At 45.1% G+C, this 19,973-nt stretch overlaps 1 protein-coding gene across 1 annotated transcript in view; it reads right to left on the reverse strand.

The window, feature by feature from the left end:
* The window catches only part of LOC147612769 (uncharacterized), a 91,650-nt gene that overhangs the window by 42,001 nt on the left and 29,676 nt on the right, over window positions 1-19,973 (reverse strand). The window contains exons 2-3 of the mRNA XM_086783343.1: window positions 6,926-7,021; window positions 6,596-6,814 (exon numbers count right to left, since the gene is read on the reverse strand). Of these exons, the coding sequence (XP_086639469.1) occupies window positions 6,596-6,814; window positions 6,926-7,021 (315 nt within the window). The remainder of the gene's footprint in view (window positions 1-6,595; window positions 6,815-6,925; window positions 7,022-19,973) is intronic.

The following is a 19,973-nucleotide window of genomic DNA, read 5'->3' on the forward strand; positions in this document are numbered from 1 at the left end:
AAATTCCCGGTGGATCGACAGTTGGACGAGAACAACTACGGCATATGGAAGGTAATGATGGTGTCTGTCTTGGAGTCTTATGACTTGGCTGATTTCATTGTGGTTGGTGTTCCATGGTTGGAGTTCGAGGACGGGGAGCTTTTACCCTCTACTCGAAAAGAATGGGAGACTCAGGCACAGTTGTGGGATCGTGTCAATGCCTGTGTGCATTCTTTCATCTTCCTTAATTGCACACCACAGGTGATTAATCATATAAAACATATGACGTTGGCCAGAGGGATTTGGCAACATTTGGCTTCTCTGTATAACAGGGTATCACCCATGAAGCGGATCTCCTTGGAAGTGCAGATGCGGATGATGAATCTTGCAAAGTCTTCGACAATGCGGGAGCACATCAACAAGTTGCAGGCTCTTCAGCACGAGGTTCTTCAAGCTGGGAAGGAGATATCTTCAGAGGACATGGCCATCACTTTGTTGTCTCATTTGCCCTCTCAGTACTCCTCATTGATCACCAGTGGCAGACTCAGCACCATCACATGGGAGGAGCTTGTGCCTATGGTCTTGGACCAGGAAGAACGTTTTACGAACCCTCCACAGGACGGAGGCTCTAAGGCCTTGACTGGGCAGCGATCAAAAGGCCGTAACAACAACAAGGGTAAAGGGAATTCTTCATTCGAGAAGTCTTCTGAGAAGAAGCCCCGACTCAGACCGTGATAAATTGAAGGCCGAGCGGACCTGTAACGATTGTGGCGAGAAAGGCCACTATTGGCGAAAATGTCCTAAGCAGAGTACCGCGAAGAGTGTTGATTCTTCAGCTTCAGCTGTAAAGACTCTAGCCTTTGTGCACTTGGAGATTTTGGACATAGATGCTTCATCTTCTTTGAGGAGGAGGCGATCTTAAACGGCAGTCAAGTCGCATTTTTATTGGCGACGATTCCACTATACCGATTCACAGTGAGGACAGGATAGAGATCATTCTCGATGGCAAAGGGGGGAAGCATTCCTCTCGTGTTCTTTACGTCCCCCCACTTGGTTTTTATCTATTGTTAGTGCATGAGGTTTGCAAGACTAGCTTCTGGGTGGAGTTTGAGAAGCATTCAATTGCTCTGCCGGGGACAAAGAAACAGGCCAGATTGTATGGGAAGGCGGAGTGGAGAATGGTGTGCATTCTGAAAGGCTCTACCTTCTAGAGTTGCGTAGACACAGGGACCAGCACTTGCATCATGCCGACAGTGTCCGGGCACAAATACCTCGCAACCTCGGATCACGTGCTTTCTCTCCCAGCCTCTCGCTGCTGCCTGAGAGAGGAACCCACCCAGGAACCCCCACCTCTCAAACGAGTTAGACAGTGCACACAAGAGCCTCTCCGTTTCCTTGGGGTTACTGTAGACCAGGCGGTTCAGATGCAGTGAGCTGGGTGCCCAAGACCTACTGGGCCGACATGTGGACATTGATGCCCTTTACACAGTTCCTCGGGATGATGATGAGACCTCTAAACCAGCCACCCTAGCTTGATGTTCCTTGGACCTTGGGTCATCGTGCTACTTGTATTTGTAGCTAGTAGTCTTTTTCCAATGTTCTATTTTTCTGTTTTACGAAGATCAGTGTAACACTACTTTGTAACACCTGTTTTGTCTCATGAACCCTAGTGGTCTTTTAAAGACGTTAATAAAAGTTTCTTTCTCCTTGCTTGCTCCATCTCTGTGTGTGTTGCTACCTTAATCTCCACTCCAACAATTGGGTATTAGAGCAAGTTTTACTTTCACCTTGGTGATTCATGTATGTCATGGTGATTCATTCATGTCAGTGGCCACTTCGAGTTGTGACGCTAAGTACACGGCAGCTTTTACAGAGACTATGGAGTGTGTATAGCTCACACACCTTTTGGCAGATCTTATGTTGGACAGTAGTCCCCAACCTCCATCTTCACTGATAGCCAGAGTGCATTACCCGGTGCAAGGAACCCAATGTTTCATGCTCGCACAAAGCACATTGAGGTGCACCACCATTATGTCAGGGAAGGCTCATTGCAAGAGAGATTAGCCTCGCTTAGGTCTCTAAGCACAACAATGTGGCTGATATGTTCACAAAGGCTCTGTCACGAGAGAAGTTCCAAGCTTTTTGCAAAGCTTTGGGCTTATTGTCATTTGGGGATTGATCAGCCAAATGATCACTATACATATTTACATCATGACTACAAGGGAGATTTGTAGCCATTTATATGATAGTGATGTGTGGATGTAGGCTAATAATGGGCCAGGACAATTTTTCCCTCTTTAGGAAGTTTTTTCCCCCAAGCTTATGTACACACTTTTATGCGTGTAATTGACCTTATGATGTCACTTCACTTGTACTTCACTCATTCTCATTAATCTACTTTCAGTGTTGTGCTTCTATCTCTCTCCTTGCTTGTTGCATCTGTGTGTGTTGCTATCTTGATCTCCACTCCAACACAATTGTCCATGAAAAGACACCTGCAGACCACTAAGTATCCTCTCGTAGCCAATGAGAAGAACGCTCCAAAGAATGTCCTAGCAAAACTTTGCTATCCAAACTCAAGCCACTAATGCATTGACTATATGGAGCACAAGAACTACTTGCACTGGCTCCAATGCACCGTAAAGGAAAAAAGCAGAACCAAGAACAATACTCTTCAAAAACACTGCATCAAATATGTATCCATCAATATTGCTCGGCACTTGTACGTATCGATGTCCTATGGAACACACTCCACCCTAGATGTGTGCTCAATCCAAGAAATGAAAAAAACTAAGATGTGCACACATGCATCTCATTCACACTCATCGTTCGGTTCTAAAGAAGCCTCCTCCTAGGACTGCAAGCCCAACGGAGCGTGCAGTGTGATAGATTCAACCACGTGTCCAAGAGATATAGATAGAGAGAGAGAGAAGGGGGAAAGAGATGGGTATAGGGGTTTCACACAGTACACCACGCTGAGCGAGGAACAGGCCCTACCCCCTTTTGGGGAACAATCCACGGGCTCTTCCAAGCCACAACCAATACAACAAATGCATACAATATCAAACAAGAGTGCCAATGTCGAGGTCGGGCTGAAGTCGGTGTCAAGGCACAAGCTCTCTGATGCCAAGCTCACCACGAGGATGACCCACAAGTGTCTCGCACCGCGCTAGCACCAATATCCAATGTCTGAATCAAGTCTGATGCTCTCATGTGAAACATTACATGAGCATATAAATCTTGCAAACATAAACCAACTTGCACATGACACAGCACTAGGGGCTGAAGTTACACACTCATCCAGCCGACACCAGATTTATCCAGCTGTGGAAACATAAGTAAGCACATTACCTGCAACTCCTCGATCACCAACCAAGGTCGAGCGGTCACCAACCACTCCTATTGGTTGCAACACCCTCGGTCACCAACCAAGGTTGAGAGATCACCAACCGCTCCTGTAGAACACCCTTGGTCACCAACCACGGTAGAGTGATCACCAACCACTCCTCTACTTTGATAGAGCGGTCACCAACCCTCTAACAAAAGCTGTCCCAAACTTGCAAAACAGTAACCAGCCATGGTTTTGGCTCACTGGCCACCCACAGGTTCCACCAGATCACATCCCCAAGCCTGGTACTTGTCCAGGCCCTAGGGACATGTTTGCTCAAGTTTCGTCGTGAGAAACCTCCTGCAAACCTGTAAAAACAACCAATAATGGCCCTTATAACAGTCGGCCAGCTCCTGTGGAGGCTTTGCTCACTCCGTCCAAGCCCTATTCTCAGCAGACAAGCCCAAAAACAGTCCCAACAGCCATGCACAAGCTCCTGGAGCCAAATCGATTAGCCTACAGCCCCTGTAGATGAGGTCGTCTGCCCTGTAGAGAGAGAAATAGCAGCCAGCCAGCCAGCCAGCCAGCCCTGGGTCCCTTGTACTTCGCATGTATTCCACCTGTAGCTCATGCATATGAGTAAACTTGCTGTTTTTCCTGTCCACACAGCTCCTAACAGCCCACGATTTCCAGTTGAGTGCTCTACAAGTCAGGGCTTGCCCACTTTGGCCCTCCCAAACCCAGAATAGCAACTCGTGGAGCTTTTTGGGAGTGCCCGGGTGCCCATCTCTCATATTTTGCCTTGGTTCATTAAAAATAGTCCACCCTGATGTGAACTCACTTATAAAATTATAAGTGTGTCTGCCCACACTTTAAGTGAATGTGAACCCTGCACCCAATAAACCTTAGTAACATGAAATAATGAATAAATTAGGTTAAGTGTGCACACTTACCACCTGCAAAACACATAAGGAAACCATACAAGTCCCAAACAGGTGTGCACACGCGTATCCACGGGTTGTCCAAGCGTCCTCGGTGCCCGTGGACATTCCCACGCAAAATACCAAGCAATGTCCAGGCATCAAAAACAAGTCATCCACGCATGTGCAACTCACATACATATGCTCGTGCACAAACATAGTGGATAAAATCTCCCAACTTACATCTTGTATATCCAACTAGCCCGTTCACAGGCGCCATCCACACACAACCAAAAAGTACTTACCAAGGTAACCACCCTTCCATGAGTCCAGAGTCACTCACCAGGGTTACCACCCTTCCATGAGTTCATAAATCATGCCAGGAACTCACACCAGGATGCCAATCCTTCCATGGAGCCCTTCCACATGTATTCAATCATGACATCATTTCAGACGTCTGCCAGAGAAGTGGTGGCATTCCCCCCAGCTTCTAATCAGTTGCCCACACCTGAAAAGCTTCCAAGTAGGCCGCAAGAAGATCTGGATAGTCTTTAAAATATGCCTCATCCATCCACTTCGCATCAAGTGCTGGATAGTTCCTGAACTTCACAAGGTACTTACGGACAAGCCTTCCTCTAGCAGCTTTCCACTCCTTGTGAAAAACAATCTGCTCAGGCTGCAATACCTCTTCCAGCTCATCAACCTCGGGTTGATCTTCCATAACCGGCTCCACCGGCTCAGGACCAACATATCTCTTCAAGAGACTGACATGGAAAGCATTATGAATCCGCCAATGATCTGCTTGTGAAGGCGAGTATCCACAAAATGCAAGTCAACCCTTGCATGTGTGCCACATCCGTCAACCCTTGCATGTGTGCCACATCCATATAATATAGAAGTACAAAATATTATATGTTAGAGTGTCCTTTCACATTTGATGTCCAAGGGGAAAAACCACATGGGAAAAAGTGCCCTTGGTTAAGCCCTGTTCACACATAGCACTACCATAAGTGAGCATATGCCTACAATCGGCCTCCCAGGAGTCTTGAATCCTCTACTTTGGCACACACAGTTGGCATCCTACTCTTCATTGAGCCACAGTTTCTCCCACGACAGAATTCTATCCTTCAGAGGGCTCCACTGTTTCGGACGCTCTCAACCCCACCTAGGCGGTGATACGCTTGAGGGAAAATGAGTAATTTGGCAAAGTCTCGCCTTGGCAAGCACCACAAGACTTCTTGCGCCCCCACTCCACCCGAACAAAAAAAAAGTTGCATTCCATACCCATACCTAAGCCCATGATCCATAAGGTACTTTGCACACCGCTCACATACCATATGGAGCATTCCGTACACATTGCGTAAAAATGTACAGGCTTCTATGAGATCCTGTTTGTCATAGACCTAATTAGGCAGCTCTTATGCCTCATCCATGCATCCCATACATATTATTTATAGATAATCTTTTGAATATAGCATATTTTTTATTTATACTATTCAAACTAGGAAAAAAGTGGTGTACTTAATATACCTTACCTTAATATGTACATTCCCGTAGTTGTATTGTACAGAAGTTGGTATGTACCGTACCTAATCTTTCTAACTACCTTCCTGCCCCACCCCCCCCCAACCGCCCGCAAAACACACACACACACACACACGAAAACAGGAAAATTTCTAAAATTTCTAATGATGTACGGGGCTAGCCAGCATGGTTCTGATGAATAAAGATAGCGGACAGAAGGTTCAAGGATGGCAGATGGCACACGGCAACTCTGCAGACACCACCCAGCAGCCAAGTCAGCAGTAGACCCCACTACAACTAACATATCACTATGGTTCAGTATCCTATGGTATAGCCAGTGTGACTGGCCAAGGAGGGCAGGCCCAGGACCTCCGCATCAAGAAATGATAACTCCCCTCATTAAATGGGTTGTGGTACAAGTGTTCAACACTACAAAAAAAAAAAAAAAAAGATAAACAGGAAAAAGAGAAGAAAATTAACTTGGCACCTGTGCCAACTGCTGTATCACCTTGTACCACTAAATGGGACTCAGGACCTAATCCAAGCCACCTAAATATACTTTGAGATGGTGTGTGATTCATAACCAGAATGCATCCATATATTATGCTGGTCAAGATCACCATTGGCAATGTACCCCTCTTTGCATTTTGCCTGATTTCAATGTAAGCACTATGCTCATTAAGCATGAATAAGATTACACTCTGGGTTACTGCTACAATATAAAAGCAACATCTTTACTGCCAAGCAAGCAAGCTTCTAGCAAGCAACACTGAAAGACAATGCTGGTCCAAAAGAAAGCAATGTGCATGATAAATGCTCGGAAGTATAATTAAAGTAAACTTACCGCTTGAACAAACTTGAACTGAGAATCCCGCAAACCAGCAGCAGAAGCTGCAGCTCGGGCATACTTCTCCATGTGTTGATTAGGATCTACACCTATGATGCTCATTTCAGGTCTATTTGTGTAGTACTTGACGTTGGGACCAGTGCCAATACCTAATTCCAGAAAATTTTGTGCCTTGTTGTCTAGGCTGTTGAAGAGCTGAGCCTTGTAGCCTGACATCTTGTTAAAGCCCATTAAATTTGATAAATACACTTGGCCACTTTCAATAAGCATTATGCTATATATATCATGCAAAAAATGTGAAGAGTGAGAACATTTCCAAAAGCTCACCTGTGTCTCATATGACTTCATTCCAACATCCATTTGAACTGCATAAAGCTCCTCATACCATCCCGGCCGTGCAGGATGAATGGCTTCTGCAACCCGCTGGATCATACATAGTGACTATTAATTTTAGTCTATGCTAAAGCCCTGCAATAGGTCTCAAAGGCTTCAAAATATTGCTTACGATGCATTTGATAAATCAATGTTTGCCATCAGAATTGAGATGCATAGTGATTTATATTAACTTCCACATGCGATTGAGTTGTAAATAGGTTCCTTTGTTTCACACTTGAACCTGGTTCCTTTTATTGTGAGCTATTATCCAAGCAGTGTTCAAAGGTGTCTAGACATGGGAAACCGGTGCATGGCCTCTGTGAGGGATGGATTGCCCATGTAACGGTTCAGTTTTGGAATTGAAATTTTTAAAACTTTCTTTTATTGTGAGCTATTACACAAGCAGTGTTCAGAGGCGTCTAGACTCTAGACATGGGAAACCAGTGCATGGCCTCTGTCAAGGATGGATTGCCCATGTAATGGTTCAGTTTTGGAATTGAAATAATTTTTTACAAACTTCATATCTTTAGAGATTAGAATGTATATATGAGTCTAGGTTCTTATGTGGATGCTTTTTGAAACAATAAGAATTCTTACTTTTAGTGCTCGAGACTGATATCTGCTGTTTTGTGGGCGTCGTTTAGAGTTAGAATTAGAAGAAAGTATGTATAAGAGACTTGTAAATGTAAATTATTTAGAGTAAAAAACTTTTGTAGAGCAAACCCTGACCTAATTCGTCTGTCTGTGTCCCCAAATTTGCCCTCCAAACTTGTATACGTCATTTACAGCTCATTATTATGCAAATTTCGTGCCACAGTTTTGTAGGTGAGTTTTGGGACTGAAGCTAAAGACCTCCAGGACAATTAAACATGCCATTTTCCTACTGTATAATAATAATAACTACCTATAGCGAGTTACCTATTTATAGTGACACCTATCACTATATAAATGATGCCTTGGGTTATTATTGTGTAGTCCATCGTGCAATGCACTATCTGTGCCTGGACTAGTGTTTCTACTCCTGCCACATACATGACATATCACAAACAGTCTTATCGAGGGTCCTCGTGGGCAGGCACTGGGGTGGTATGGGACGCCAATGCTAACTGGCATGTATCGTGGAGTGGAGCCTTAGGCCCTGGCGGATCGAGGTATTGATCCTACGATAGGTGGTGAGATTGTCTGCTCCCCTTTTATTTGGTTTTGTCTAATCTTGTTTTGGACTGTGTTTAGGAGATCTTGGTTAGACAAGAATGGGAGGCCTATTACACTTTAATGGGTCATGGAGGATGGAAGGTGGCCATGATTGTAGAAAGGGGGCGAGAGAGAGATTAATGTGTAGACAGAGAGAGTGAGAGAGTACAGAGTCAATGATTTTTCACGACTCAATGACAGATAGATTAGATATGTTCAAAGTTCACCAAGTACAATGCTTTTTGTAGGCTTGTGAGTAGCCTTATCTTTTGACACAAAAACAGGACACATGTCAACACACACACACATACACTTATCCTATCCACCCATAAGAGTGGGTTCACACACGAGCAGTGCGGAAGAGAACTGCAGACGGCACATTTAGGCGGTGTGCAAAAGCTGCACGTCAAGCTGAGCAGGTGCAGCCAACTTGCCGGTGCGGGGGAAGAGTAGGCGGCAACGAGTGAAGAGGTGGGCGCGGATCACGGACTGCTGCGCGGGCAAAGAGGTCCACGCCGAAAAATTGCCCCCCATGTATACCCAGCTGGCTGAGCATACGGCTCAGCTCAGAGCCCCACGGACTGAGCACGCGGCTCGGCTCGGCTCAGCTCCCCCCCCCGCCCGCCCCTCCGATAGGACTATCATGAGCTCTACCAGAAGCGGTGGCGCAAATGGGCGGCAGTGATGGCTAGTTGGCAGCATTGCGAAGGTTCAGCTGGCGGTCGCAAATGGGAGACATGCTCAGCTTAGGTCAATCAACAATAAGACCCACAAGGCACAGGGGAAAGAAGAGATGGGCTCTGATACCAATGATTGGTCATGGAGGATGGAAGGTGGCCATGACTGTAGAGAGGAGAGAGACATAGTACTGTGTAGACAGAGAGGGTGAGAGTACAAAGCCAATGATTTTGCACGACTCAATGATAGGTAGATTAGATGCGTTCAAAGTTCACCAAATACAATGCTTTTTGTAGGCTTGTGAGTAGCCTTATCTTTTGACACATACACACGACACATGTCAACACACACACACACACTAATGGCATGTGGCACACTTATCCTATCCATTCATAAGAGTGGGTTCACACACACAGATACATAAACACATACAAGGACATTTTCACACATACAAACCTTTGAATACCCAACAAACCCCCCTTCGGGACGAAGGTGGTGAGACCCAACATGCAAAGGGAGCAACTACCTTCTAACTCCATCACATGCTGCAAGGGAGCAATCTAGCCATGCACACCTCATGTGCCATGCTAATCCTCCAATCAGCAAGTGATCGAAGCAACAAGGCCATCTCTTCCTCACCCCCCCAGCTCCTAACAGGGATAAAAGACATCACGAAGCCTCTTATAACATCAAGACACAAAAATACACTTATTACAAATCTTTTTCACAGGACATCTCGGGCAGAGAACCCTTCTTGACACTCACACACATAAAAACAACTAGAATACCCAGTCATATTCTTCCTCATTGAGGGGGACTTGGGTTGTTGCTGCAGCTATTTCTTCTTCTTCAATCGGTGCCACCTCATCTTCAGTTGTGAGATTTGCATGATGCTTTTCTTGCTCTTTTTCCAGCTTTTTGAAGCAGTTCGCTTCCTTCTGCCCCATCCTTTTGCAGTACCTGCATTGAATCTTCCTATTACTCCTCCATTTTTGTGCTCCTACAAAAGCTTTGTCATAGTCAAGACTGGTGATGGCTTGCTGTTCTCCTTTGTTTCTTCTATCCTTCTCAAGAAGCAAAGCCACTAGATCTTCCAAAGCTCGTAGCTTCCACACAAAGGATTTCCAAAGTCCGCTCAAATCCAATGACCCCTCGCGTACTCTCAATGAGTACAACCACCTTGTCTTCGTCCTCAAGTTCACATTTGGGGCTTAGCAAGTTGTTGGGGTTATTGACCCAAACTTGGCTAGATGATCAATTTTCGTTTATTTTAAGATTGTAAAACTTGAGCTTCAGGAAGGCCTTAAGATATAGTGATTTTGTTAATAAAGATACCTTCCAGTTTTGCCCAGATTAGCTTGGCTATGGATTTGAAATCTATGTGATGCACCAAGTAATCTGCAAGACTTAAGCCGATCAAAGCGATGGCCCTCTCATTGCGCTGCCACCTCACCTTTTTTTTGTCTAGTTCAGTGTTTCCCAAGTCTTTATCATCTCTCGAGACTATTTCCCATACTCCCTCTCGCATTAGTAGGAGCTGCATCTTGGTTTGCCATGTAGGGAACCTGGTGCCAGAGAATCTGTCAATTGCAGCTACTAATGGTGCCATGAAAAAGAAATGCTAAGAGTGATGTAAACAAGGTCATCAAACAATTTCACCTGATTTTTGAAAAAGCCCTAAATGACTGCTACTGACATGGCATATTCAAAGAGCAGCGGGACTGTTAGGTATGGGACGAGCAATGTGGAAGAGAACTACAAATTCCAATCATGGTGTATTTGGGTATGTCTAGACATTGTTTATGTTGTGAGTGCTAATTTTGAAATTCTTAGATAGGCTGAAATGCTAGAATGTAACATGTGTTGACACATCACTCCTTGTCTATCAAAGGATATTAGATATAGACTTCGAGCTTTCTTGCCAATCTCTCACACACAAACACACACATATATATGATTTTAACATTGTAAAGTATGTAACGTTTTTGACGTACTTTATCCGTCCACAATGTTCTATACCACGTACTAAACTCATGCGGTTTCGTACGTTTGAAACTACCTTGACCAGAGCCGAGCCCGTCTCCCATCTGCGACCACCAGCTGGACCTTCACAGCATCGTTGGCCAGCCACCACCGCCGCCCATTTGCACTCTTGGAGAATGCACAGGCGGAAGCATAAACAAAACTAGAGAGAGAGTAGAGAGAATAGAGAGAGCTTGTGGACAAGATCACCTCCTACCGGAAGGGCAGGGACTCATGGAGGAAGAAGGAGATGTAGTGCCACTTGTCTGGCAACACCACATGCAAAAGAACTCACCAACAACTGATGCCAGAGTAGAAAACACAGCCAAAACTCCAACCCTTGCCTCTGTAGAAGAAAACGCAGCCAAGAAACTTCATAGCTTGCCTCTGTAGAACAAAACGCAGCCAAGAACACTGGCCGACAACAAGGAGGGGGCTGGCTAGACCAGAAAATGCAGCAGAATAGTGAAACGCAGGCACTGTTTGGGACTGATCTGCACCTAGGAGGAGCTATGGAAAAAAACACAAGGCACATATGAAGAAAATGGCAAGCTGAATGCAGAGATGGAGCAGTCAGAACCTAAGCGAAGATACCGTGTTGGAGAATGCACAGGCGGAAGCATAAACAAAACTAGAGAGTGAGAGTAGAGAGAGCTTGTGGGGACAAGATCACCTTTTATAATAGCTTGAAGCTTTACAATGGCAATAGCCAGCAAGAGAATGTTGAGCTTGTGCAAGGAATGGATTGGTTGAAGTGAGCAATGGGGAGGACTCCTTACATAGTGAGTATATGGCCTGGCCGACTACTCTAAAACAGGCCAACAGGTCCACGAGCAACTAAACAAGAAATAGTACATAAAATCCCCAAAAATAGGCTTTGCCCAGATACACAGAGATGCACTAATTCTAACATGCACCACCACTTTTGGGGGAGTTCGTTGATAGCCCTGCCGGTAGGGGTGAGCTGAGCCAAGCACAAGGAAAAGAGGAGACAGGCTCTGATACCAATGGTGGGTCATGGAGGATGGAAGGTGTCCATGATTGGAGAGAGAGAGAGAGAGAGAGGGAGAGAGAGAGAGAGTCCTGTGTAGACAGAGAGGTGGGAGAGTACAAAGCCAATGATTTTGCAAGACTCAATAATAGGTAGATTAGATGTGTTCAAAGTTCACCAAGTACAATGCTTTTTGTAGGCTTGTGAGTAGCCTTATCTTTTGACACATATACAAGACACATGTCAACACACACACACACTAATGACATGTAGCACACGTATCCTATCCACTCATTGGACACATAAGAACATACAAGGACTGGTTCACACATACGAAGCTCTCAATACCAACACACTTGGCATCAGAGCCACCTAAACACGGAGTCTACAAAGGTTTGCATGTCTTTCATGGTTTATTTCACCTCAAGATTCCCAGTTATTTTTCTCAGCACCATGGCTAGTTCTTGTCTCGTAAGGAAGTATGCTTTCTAGGGTTGCTGCCATGGCTGTATGTGGACTCTGAGAGGAGGAATATGCGCATTGCAGATGTGCAGAAGAACCCTTACGAAACCCTAGCACCTCTCTGGTTTAACTCCCACATGGGCTGCATTTTATGCTCAAGAGGCTACTCTTGACACATGTTACTTATGTGTAGGCAAGGGGATGATGATTTGAAGCCCTGAAACTGTGGCAGAGGGCTGTAACACCCTGCGCACAGAAGCTAGGTTGTTGGCAGCAGACGGGTATCATGATATGCCAGCTTCCTACCATGCAGCAACAGGGCTGATGATGTGCAGCAGTGAAGTGGGAGAGAGTGGACCAGGGCGGCCAGCAGACAGAACAGTCTGCAGACCGAGCAGTTAAAACATCCACATGCATATGCGCGTGTGTTCGGGTATGGACACAGGGACTGCAGAGCACTTTCCGCACAGGCCACCACGGAGAGGAAAGCACAAGTTGCTATTTTCAATAAAGTTTCTAAAAGAAAATCATGCAAGTTGCTTTTTTTTAGAGAAACTGTCAAATCCCCACGGATCCCCTCGTGATCGATCTTGGTTCGAAAGTCGAATCCTGCAAACAAACAAACAAACAAACAAGCAAGGGAGTGCAGGCTTGACTCACCTCCCAACCATGACAGCCGTGGGCGAGCCCACAGTCTTGGCTATCCCCACCGAGCCACGAGCTGAGCTAACTAGGTTGACATACCGACCATTCTCCTCCTCGCGATGTCCCATACCGCCAAGAAGCTGCCCTCGCGGGCCTCGAGATTGCTGCCGGCCTCGGCTGCATAAAGCAGGTGCACGTCTGCACTAGATCCAGGCTCCAAGACCATAGAGCTCTCACAAACTCGCGAGACTCTCTATATCCAATAACTAACCTTGGCCACCCTTTTATAGGCTCTTGGCCGGTCATCGGGCGTCCACACTTGGGTGCCCGCCCGTTAGTATTTCCCTAACTCAACTCGTCAATCAACCTGCCTAGTTCCAAGCTTCCCCAAGCCTCGAAACTAGTCTTGCATGCGTATAGCACACGGTAGATACACACTGTGCACATGACATACTCCCCTTCCTCTAAGAGCTCACTCCTGAGCTCACTAAAAAGCCAGGGTAATCTCTCTGAAGAGAAGTCAATGTCTCCCATGTAGCGTCCTCCTCAACACGATCCTTCCACTTGATCTTGTATTCCGTGATAAGCGTATGACGCAATCTTCGTTCACGAAAGCCAAGAATCTTTTCAGGTTCGTGCGGAACAAATGTCATGTCCTGGACATCTATAATTTCTTGAGGAGTAACTAACTGATCTGCTCCACCCAGTACTTCCTTAAGTCTACTGACATGAAATACAGGATGAACTTTCACATGAGAAGGCAAATCCAATTCATATGCAACTGAACCAATCCGTCGTGTAACACGAAATGGTCCACAGTATCTAGGGGATAATTTCGGAGATCTACCTGTCCGTAAAGTCTCGGAATCTTTCGGAACTCGCAAATACACCATCGTTCCTTCAGAGAACTCTCTAGGTGAACGATGTCTATTAGAATAAAACCTGTCTCGGTCTTGAGCACTTCTAATAGATTCCTTCGCAACTTGTAACATTTCCTGCATATCTTGCAAAAAATCACGTGCTGCATCATGCTGAAGTCCTAAGAATCCTACTGTAACAGGTAATCTTGGTTGAAAACCATACATAAGCATGAAAGGACTAAACCCTGTACTCGTATGCTTAGTACTGTTATATGCAAATTCTAACATAGGAAGATAATCCTCCCATGAACTTTGTCTTTTGGATACATACGCTCGAAGCATATCCTCCAAAACCTGATTCACTCTTTCAGTCTGGCCATCAGATGATCTGAGGAACTCAAATTCAAAGTTGTTTCCAACTTCTCAAAAACAAGTTTCCAAAATTCACTCGTAAACTTAGAGTTCCTATCACTGACTATGTCCTGCGGTAACCCGTACAGTCTAAACAATTGCTCGATAAACTGCCGAGCTAATTGCGTAGCTGTAATAGTCTTCCGGGTCGGTAAAAATCTAGCCATCTTTGTCAAGCGATCTACCACAACCCAAATAGAATCGTGGCCTTGATGTGTTCTTGGCAATCCGGTAATAAAATCCATGGAAATACTTTCCCACTTATTACCTGGGATTTGCAAAGGATGCAACAACCCAGCCTGTCTAAAGCGTTCAGCTTTATTTGCCTGACAAATCTGACATTTGAGAACATAATCTTCTACATACCCTTTCATCTTCGGCCAATAAAAAGTGTGTTTCACTAATGATAGCGTCGTCTGTACCCCAGGGTGTCCAGCAGAAGGGGCGTCGTGACACTCCCCCAGAATCTTGGACCTAATATCCGGGATCTGTGGTACACAAATTTTGTCATTACGAAATAGGAAACCATTCCGAATCATCCACTGACCTCCTGCAGCCTGAATGGTAGACTGCGCAGTCACCGAGTCTTGGTCAATCAATGAGCTCCCGTCCTGGATCTTCTGCCAAAATGGACCAAAATAACTATCAGTCCTGCAAAGCCCTCTCAATGACTGAAATAAGTCAGTAGAAATCTCGGTGAACGACAAAGTATTCACCTCTCTAATTCGACTAAGCGCATCTGCCATACTATTCATGGACCCTTTCCGATAACGGATCTCAAAATCAAAATCTTGCATTAACTCTGCCCAACGAGCTTTCCTGCCTCTCAAATCATCCGCATCACACACATACTTGATTGACTGATGATCAGTCAATACCACAAACTTGGAGCCATATAAATAATGTCTCCAAACCTTGAGAGCATGAATCACAGCATAAAGCTCCTTCTCAAGGGTTGGCCAACGAGATTGAGTGTCGTCTAGCTTTTTACTTTCAAAAGCAACCGGTCTACCATCTTGAAATAAAGTAGCCCCGATAGCATAGTCACTGGCATCAATTTCAAGAACATAAGGCCGACTAGGATCAGGCAATGCTAAGATAGGTGCTTCCTTGACTTTATCTTTCAAAAGTCTAAAGGCCATATCCAAATCGTTATTCCAAGTGACAGGCTGATTGGACTTACATCCACGACCTTTCAATAAGTCGGTCATCGGTAGTGTGAGCTGAGAGTACTCCCGTACAGATTTCCGAAGAAAGACAACAAAACCGAGAAAAGAACGAAGTTGTTTCACTGTTCGTGGTATAGGCCAGTCCAAAACCTTCTGAACTCGGTCATAGTCAATGCTCAATCCATCTCTAGTGATCTTGTGTCCCAAGTAAATGATGTCGGTCATAAAGAACTCACATTTACTTAACTTAGCATCTAGTCGATTCTGTCTCAAAATAGATAAGACAATTGTGAGGTGTCTGACATGATTCTCAAGAGTACGGCTATATATCAAAATATCATCCAGGAACACCACCACAAATTTTCCCAAATGTTCACGAAAAAGATCGTTCATCATTTGCTGGAAAGTGACTGGAGCATTGGTTCATGAATACGTATCTGGTGGTAGCCAGTATGCAAATCTATCTTCGAGAAATATTTCGCTCCTGCTAACCGGTCAATAAGGTCATCTGATCTAGGGAGAGGATAACGGTTCTTAATAGTCAGCTTGTTCAATCTTTTGTAATCTATACACATTCTCCAAGTATTGTCCTTCTTTCTCCTAAGCAACACAGGTGCACCCCAAGGTGGTTTACTTGGACGGATCTGGCCCATCCTCAAATAATCTTCGAGTTGTTTAGCCAACTCATCTTCCTCAGCTTGGCTCATCCTATAAGGTGGAATACTCACAAGATGAGCACCAGGGATCAAGTCAATACGATGATCTACTGCCCGTTCAGGTGGTAAACCCGATGGCAATTCCTTAAGAAATACATCTTGAAACGAATCAAGTATCTTCTGTAATTCTTTGCTTTCAAACACACTTAATTCATTCACATCCAAGGAAGGGATGAGAAAAGAAGAAAGTGAAATCAATACACAATGGAAAGCGGTATACAAAGAAGAATCCATTATATTTCCAAAATCAATAGTATTTACAAGAGGTCCCTGAGAGGGATGGATACAATCACCTAAAATACTATACTTGGTGTCCCTATGCTGAAAAGAAAAAATATGACTAGACCAATCTATCTGGACGTCAAGAGTCTTAAACCACTCAATCCCTAATAACAAGTCTACATTTTCCAGATACATAACATAGCATTCCAGAGTATCTTTGTAGTCCTGAATCTGGATTGGAAGCATCTCCACCTTGCGATCCCAAACTTGTCTGCCTGCAGGTAGACATACCTCATAGGTATGGTCGCTGAGTGTCGTATCAAGACTCAATTTCTGCACAAGTTTGTAATTAACAAAGTTATGCGAACTGCTAGGGTCTAACAAAATGTGAATTTTATGGCCATTCACTTCTCCATAAACGCGGAGAAGATCATGCATGCCAAATACCTTAGAATTGAACAGACAATCAGAACAAGTACTAGGACGAGAAAGTACAGTAATTGACGTACCTGTCAAAGACAACTGGTTAGCTGCCTTTGGCTTGGGTCCGGCGTTTGACTTGGTACCCTTTTTCTTTGGGCACTCGTTACGCATGTGTCCTTTTTCGTCGCAGATAAAACAACGTCCTTCCTTCTTGAGCTTCAAAGCCCTAAGGAGTCGTTTCTTCTTCGCTGGTGTCGAACTTGTATTCTTCGAAGGTTGGTCCGAAGACTTGCCTTCAGTCGCGTTAGCCTTAGGTGCGGAGAACTTTCTTTTATGCTTGTTCCCCTGCTCGATAACGGGTTTCGATTTGGAAGAGACCATCGTATCATCATAGATACGAGCTGAATGAATGGCCTCGTCCAAAGTTTTACATTTGTTATTTTTAACCTGTAATCGGTACGAGTCTGGTAAACCAGCTACAAAAAACCCCAAAAGATTAGTGAGATCCATCTTTGTAGCTTTCATCTGCAAGTCACGAAACTTCTGGAGGTAGACCTCATAAGTGAGGTGCTGCGAGGTCATGGTCAAAGCTGAAAACCGGGCAACAACATCATAATCATCCTCTTTCTTGAGGAATTCTTTCTTGAAAATGTCTTCAAATTGTGCCCAAGTCGTTGGCTTTGGGTTCAGTTCCTTCCACCAAAGCAAAGCTTTGCCGGACAGGAAACCTGCTGCTAACTGTATCTTCTTTCCATCATCATATGGATGAAACTGAAAGTGAACTTGCCACTTATGTAGCCAAGTGTCCACGATCTCCTTGGTTCGCTGCTCTTGCTCACCCCCGAACGGTTCCGGAGTAATGTTGGGGCCTAAAGCTGAAGCCAAGGTATCCATTCCCGAGAAAGTAGAGAGAGTAGTGGTCAATAGAGCGATGGAGTTCTGCAAAGCCTGCATCTGGGCTGCGATTTGTGCCTGACGTTCCGTCGAAGAAGCTTCGAGAGCTACTTTGAACTCTTGGAAATCTGATTTTGACACAAACTCGTCAAAAAGATCGGCATCAGTGCCTTCCGTAGCCGGCAAGCCTTCGCGTTCCACGAGGGACTCCAACTCTGATTCTTGGGTCAACATCGTGAAGAGGGTACGTGGAGAGAAAATTCAATCTTTGCACAATGAAAGTGCGAGCGAACTCGAGAGCTTGAGAGCTTGAAAACTTGAGAACTTGAGAACTCGAGAACTTGAGAGATGTGTGGCAAGAAGCCCACTTGAGGGGGTTTATAAAGGTTTCCCAAAAGCCAAAAAAAAAAAACTCGAAAAGCTAGGCTTAGCTTTTGCTTTAGCTTTTGTGTTTTTTTTTTGAATATATATATATATATATATATATATATATATGGATATATATATTCGCTTTTCTTAAAAAAAGTAAACACCTTTGGAAACCTTGGAGAGGGGAGGACTTTTAAACCCTTTAAAAAAATTTAAACTCCCCTAAAAAAACAAAAAACGAAAGCACTAAAAATACGAATGCTTTCCTTGCGGATTTTTTTTTTTTCCCTTCCCTCCTAATCTGCTGGTGTCACCCACCGGGCTACAGGCATCTCCCGTCGGCCAATTCACATGGCGGCTGCTGGCGTTACCATGTTGCGGTCGTCAACCACTGCCGGCCGCCTAATCGCCGTCGACGGCTGCTGCTGACACGCTGTCCTGTGCCTGCAAGAGTCCGCGTGGGCCTGGGTATGGCAGCATGGTTGGGCTGGCTACGCAGGCCTGGTCGCCTAGTGTAGGCCTGGGCTGGCCTGGGCGCTGCCCGCGTTGGCTGCGTAGACCTGGCCTAGGCGCTGCCTGGCTGGCTGCGCAAGTCGCCTGGCTTGGCAGGCTTGGCCGCCCGATTGCCCTACAGGCCTAGTCCGCCAAGTGACCCACCCGCCCGCCTGCAACTTACCTGCGTGCCTGCCACGTCTACAGAACCCCGCCAGCTCTTCTCTCGCTCTCTCTCTCATGCGCTCAACAAAAGCAACGAAAGCAACGTGCTTTTTCTCTCTCTTTTTTTTCAGTTTCTCTCCCTGCAGGTCATGCGACTGCACAACAAACTTTCTCTTCCTTGCAAAAGCAATCAACCCTATTACACTACCATCTCCCATCATCAACATGGGTTTCTTTGATAAAGGAAAAACACATACCAAACTGAAAACTGCAGTATGCACAGAAAAAACAGCAAGCTTTTTTAACACATACCGTTCTTCGACCTCTTCTTCTCTACCTACCAACTTGCTCGTTCACGAGGTATGCTCTGATACCACTGTCAAATCCCCACGGATCCCCTCGTGATCGATCTTGGTTCTACAATTTTCTGTAGATTTTCCCTTGCTTTTCTGAAAATTCAGAATTGACACATGTCAATCTTTCTCTTTTTTCCAGCATAAGAGATAAAGCCCTTGCTTTTCTTCTCTCTTCCATCTCTCTTATCCATGGCAACTCCCCAGCCCCTCTCCTTTACCGATGATTTATCAGATCATGAACAGGAACGAGCAGCAATCTAGGGTCAGATATTGGGGAACCACGCCATGATACTGCTCATGGGCACTTCACCATAGTTTGGCAGATGAGGAGATAGATGTGGTGGAGAAAACTTACTTCGATAGCGAGATATAGAAGCTCCAAGCAGAGATTTCTACCTTGAAAAAGCAGGGTAGTGAGATCGCCAATCTCCGGAAGGAGACTACACTTTTGCTTCAGCAGATCACTATGCTACAGAAGGAGGTTGCAACTTCTCCCACACTAGCAGCAGGACAGATTTCAGTAGCTCCTTTCTTGACGCCAGAGGTGTTTTTGGGGGAAAGGAAGGAGAGAACACAAGAAGTGGTTGATGCATGGCTTAGTAGGTGGAATGTTCACTTTGACTTCCATCCTCTCCAAGATGCTCCGAATATTCAAATGGTGCAAGCCTCAAGGGCGCTTGAGAGGGAAAACCTTGTCATGGTGGAGAGAGCTTCGGAACCAGCTACTACTTGGGCTAGTTTCGAGCAGATGTTTAGGGATGAGTTTTTCCAGGGAGAGGATGAGTATGAAGTGGTATCCATGTTTACATAGTTGGATATGAAGACCATGTCTTTTGACACATACTTGCATACGTTTAGAGAGTTGGAGGCAATGGCGACAGATATGGATGCGGTCACCTTACTTGGATTTTTTATGCAGGGATTGTCCCCA

The sequence above is a fragment of the Cibotium barometz genome, chromosome 45, assembly GCF_041138505.1.
Source record: "Cibotium barometz isolate CiBa-2024 chromosome 45, ASM4113850v1, whole genome shotgun sequence".
Lineage (NCBI taxonomy): Eukaryota > Viridiplantae > Streptophyta > Polypodiopsida > Cyatheales > Cibotiaceae > Cibotium > Cibotium barometz.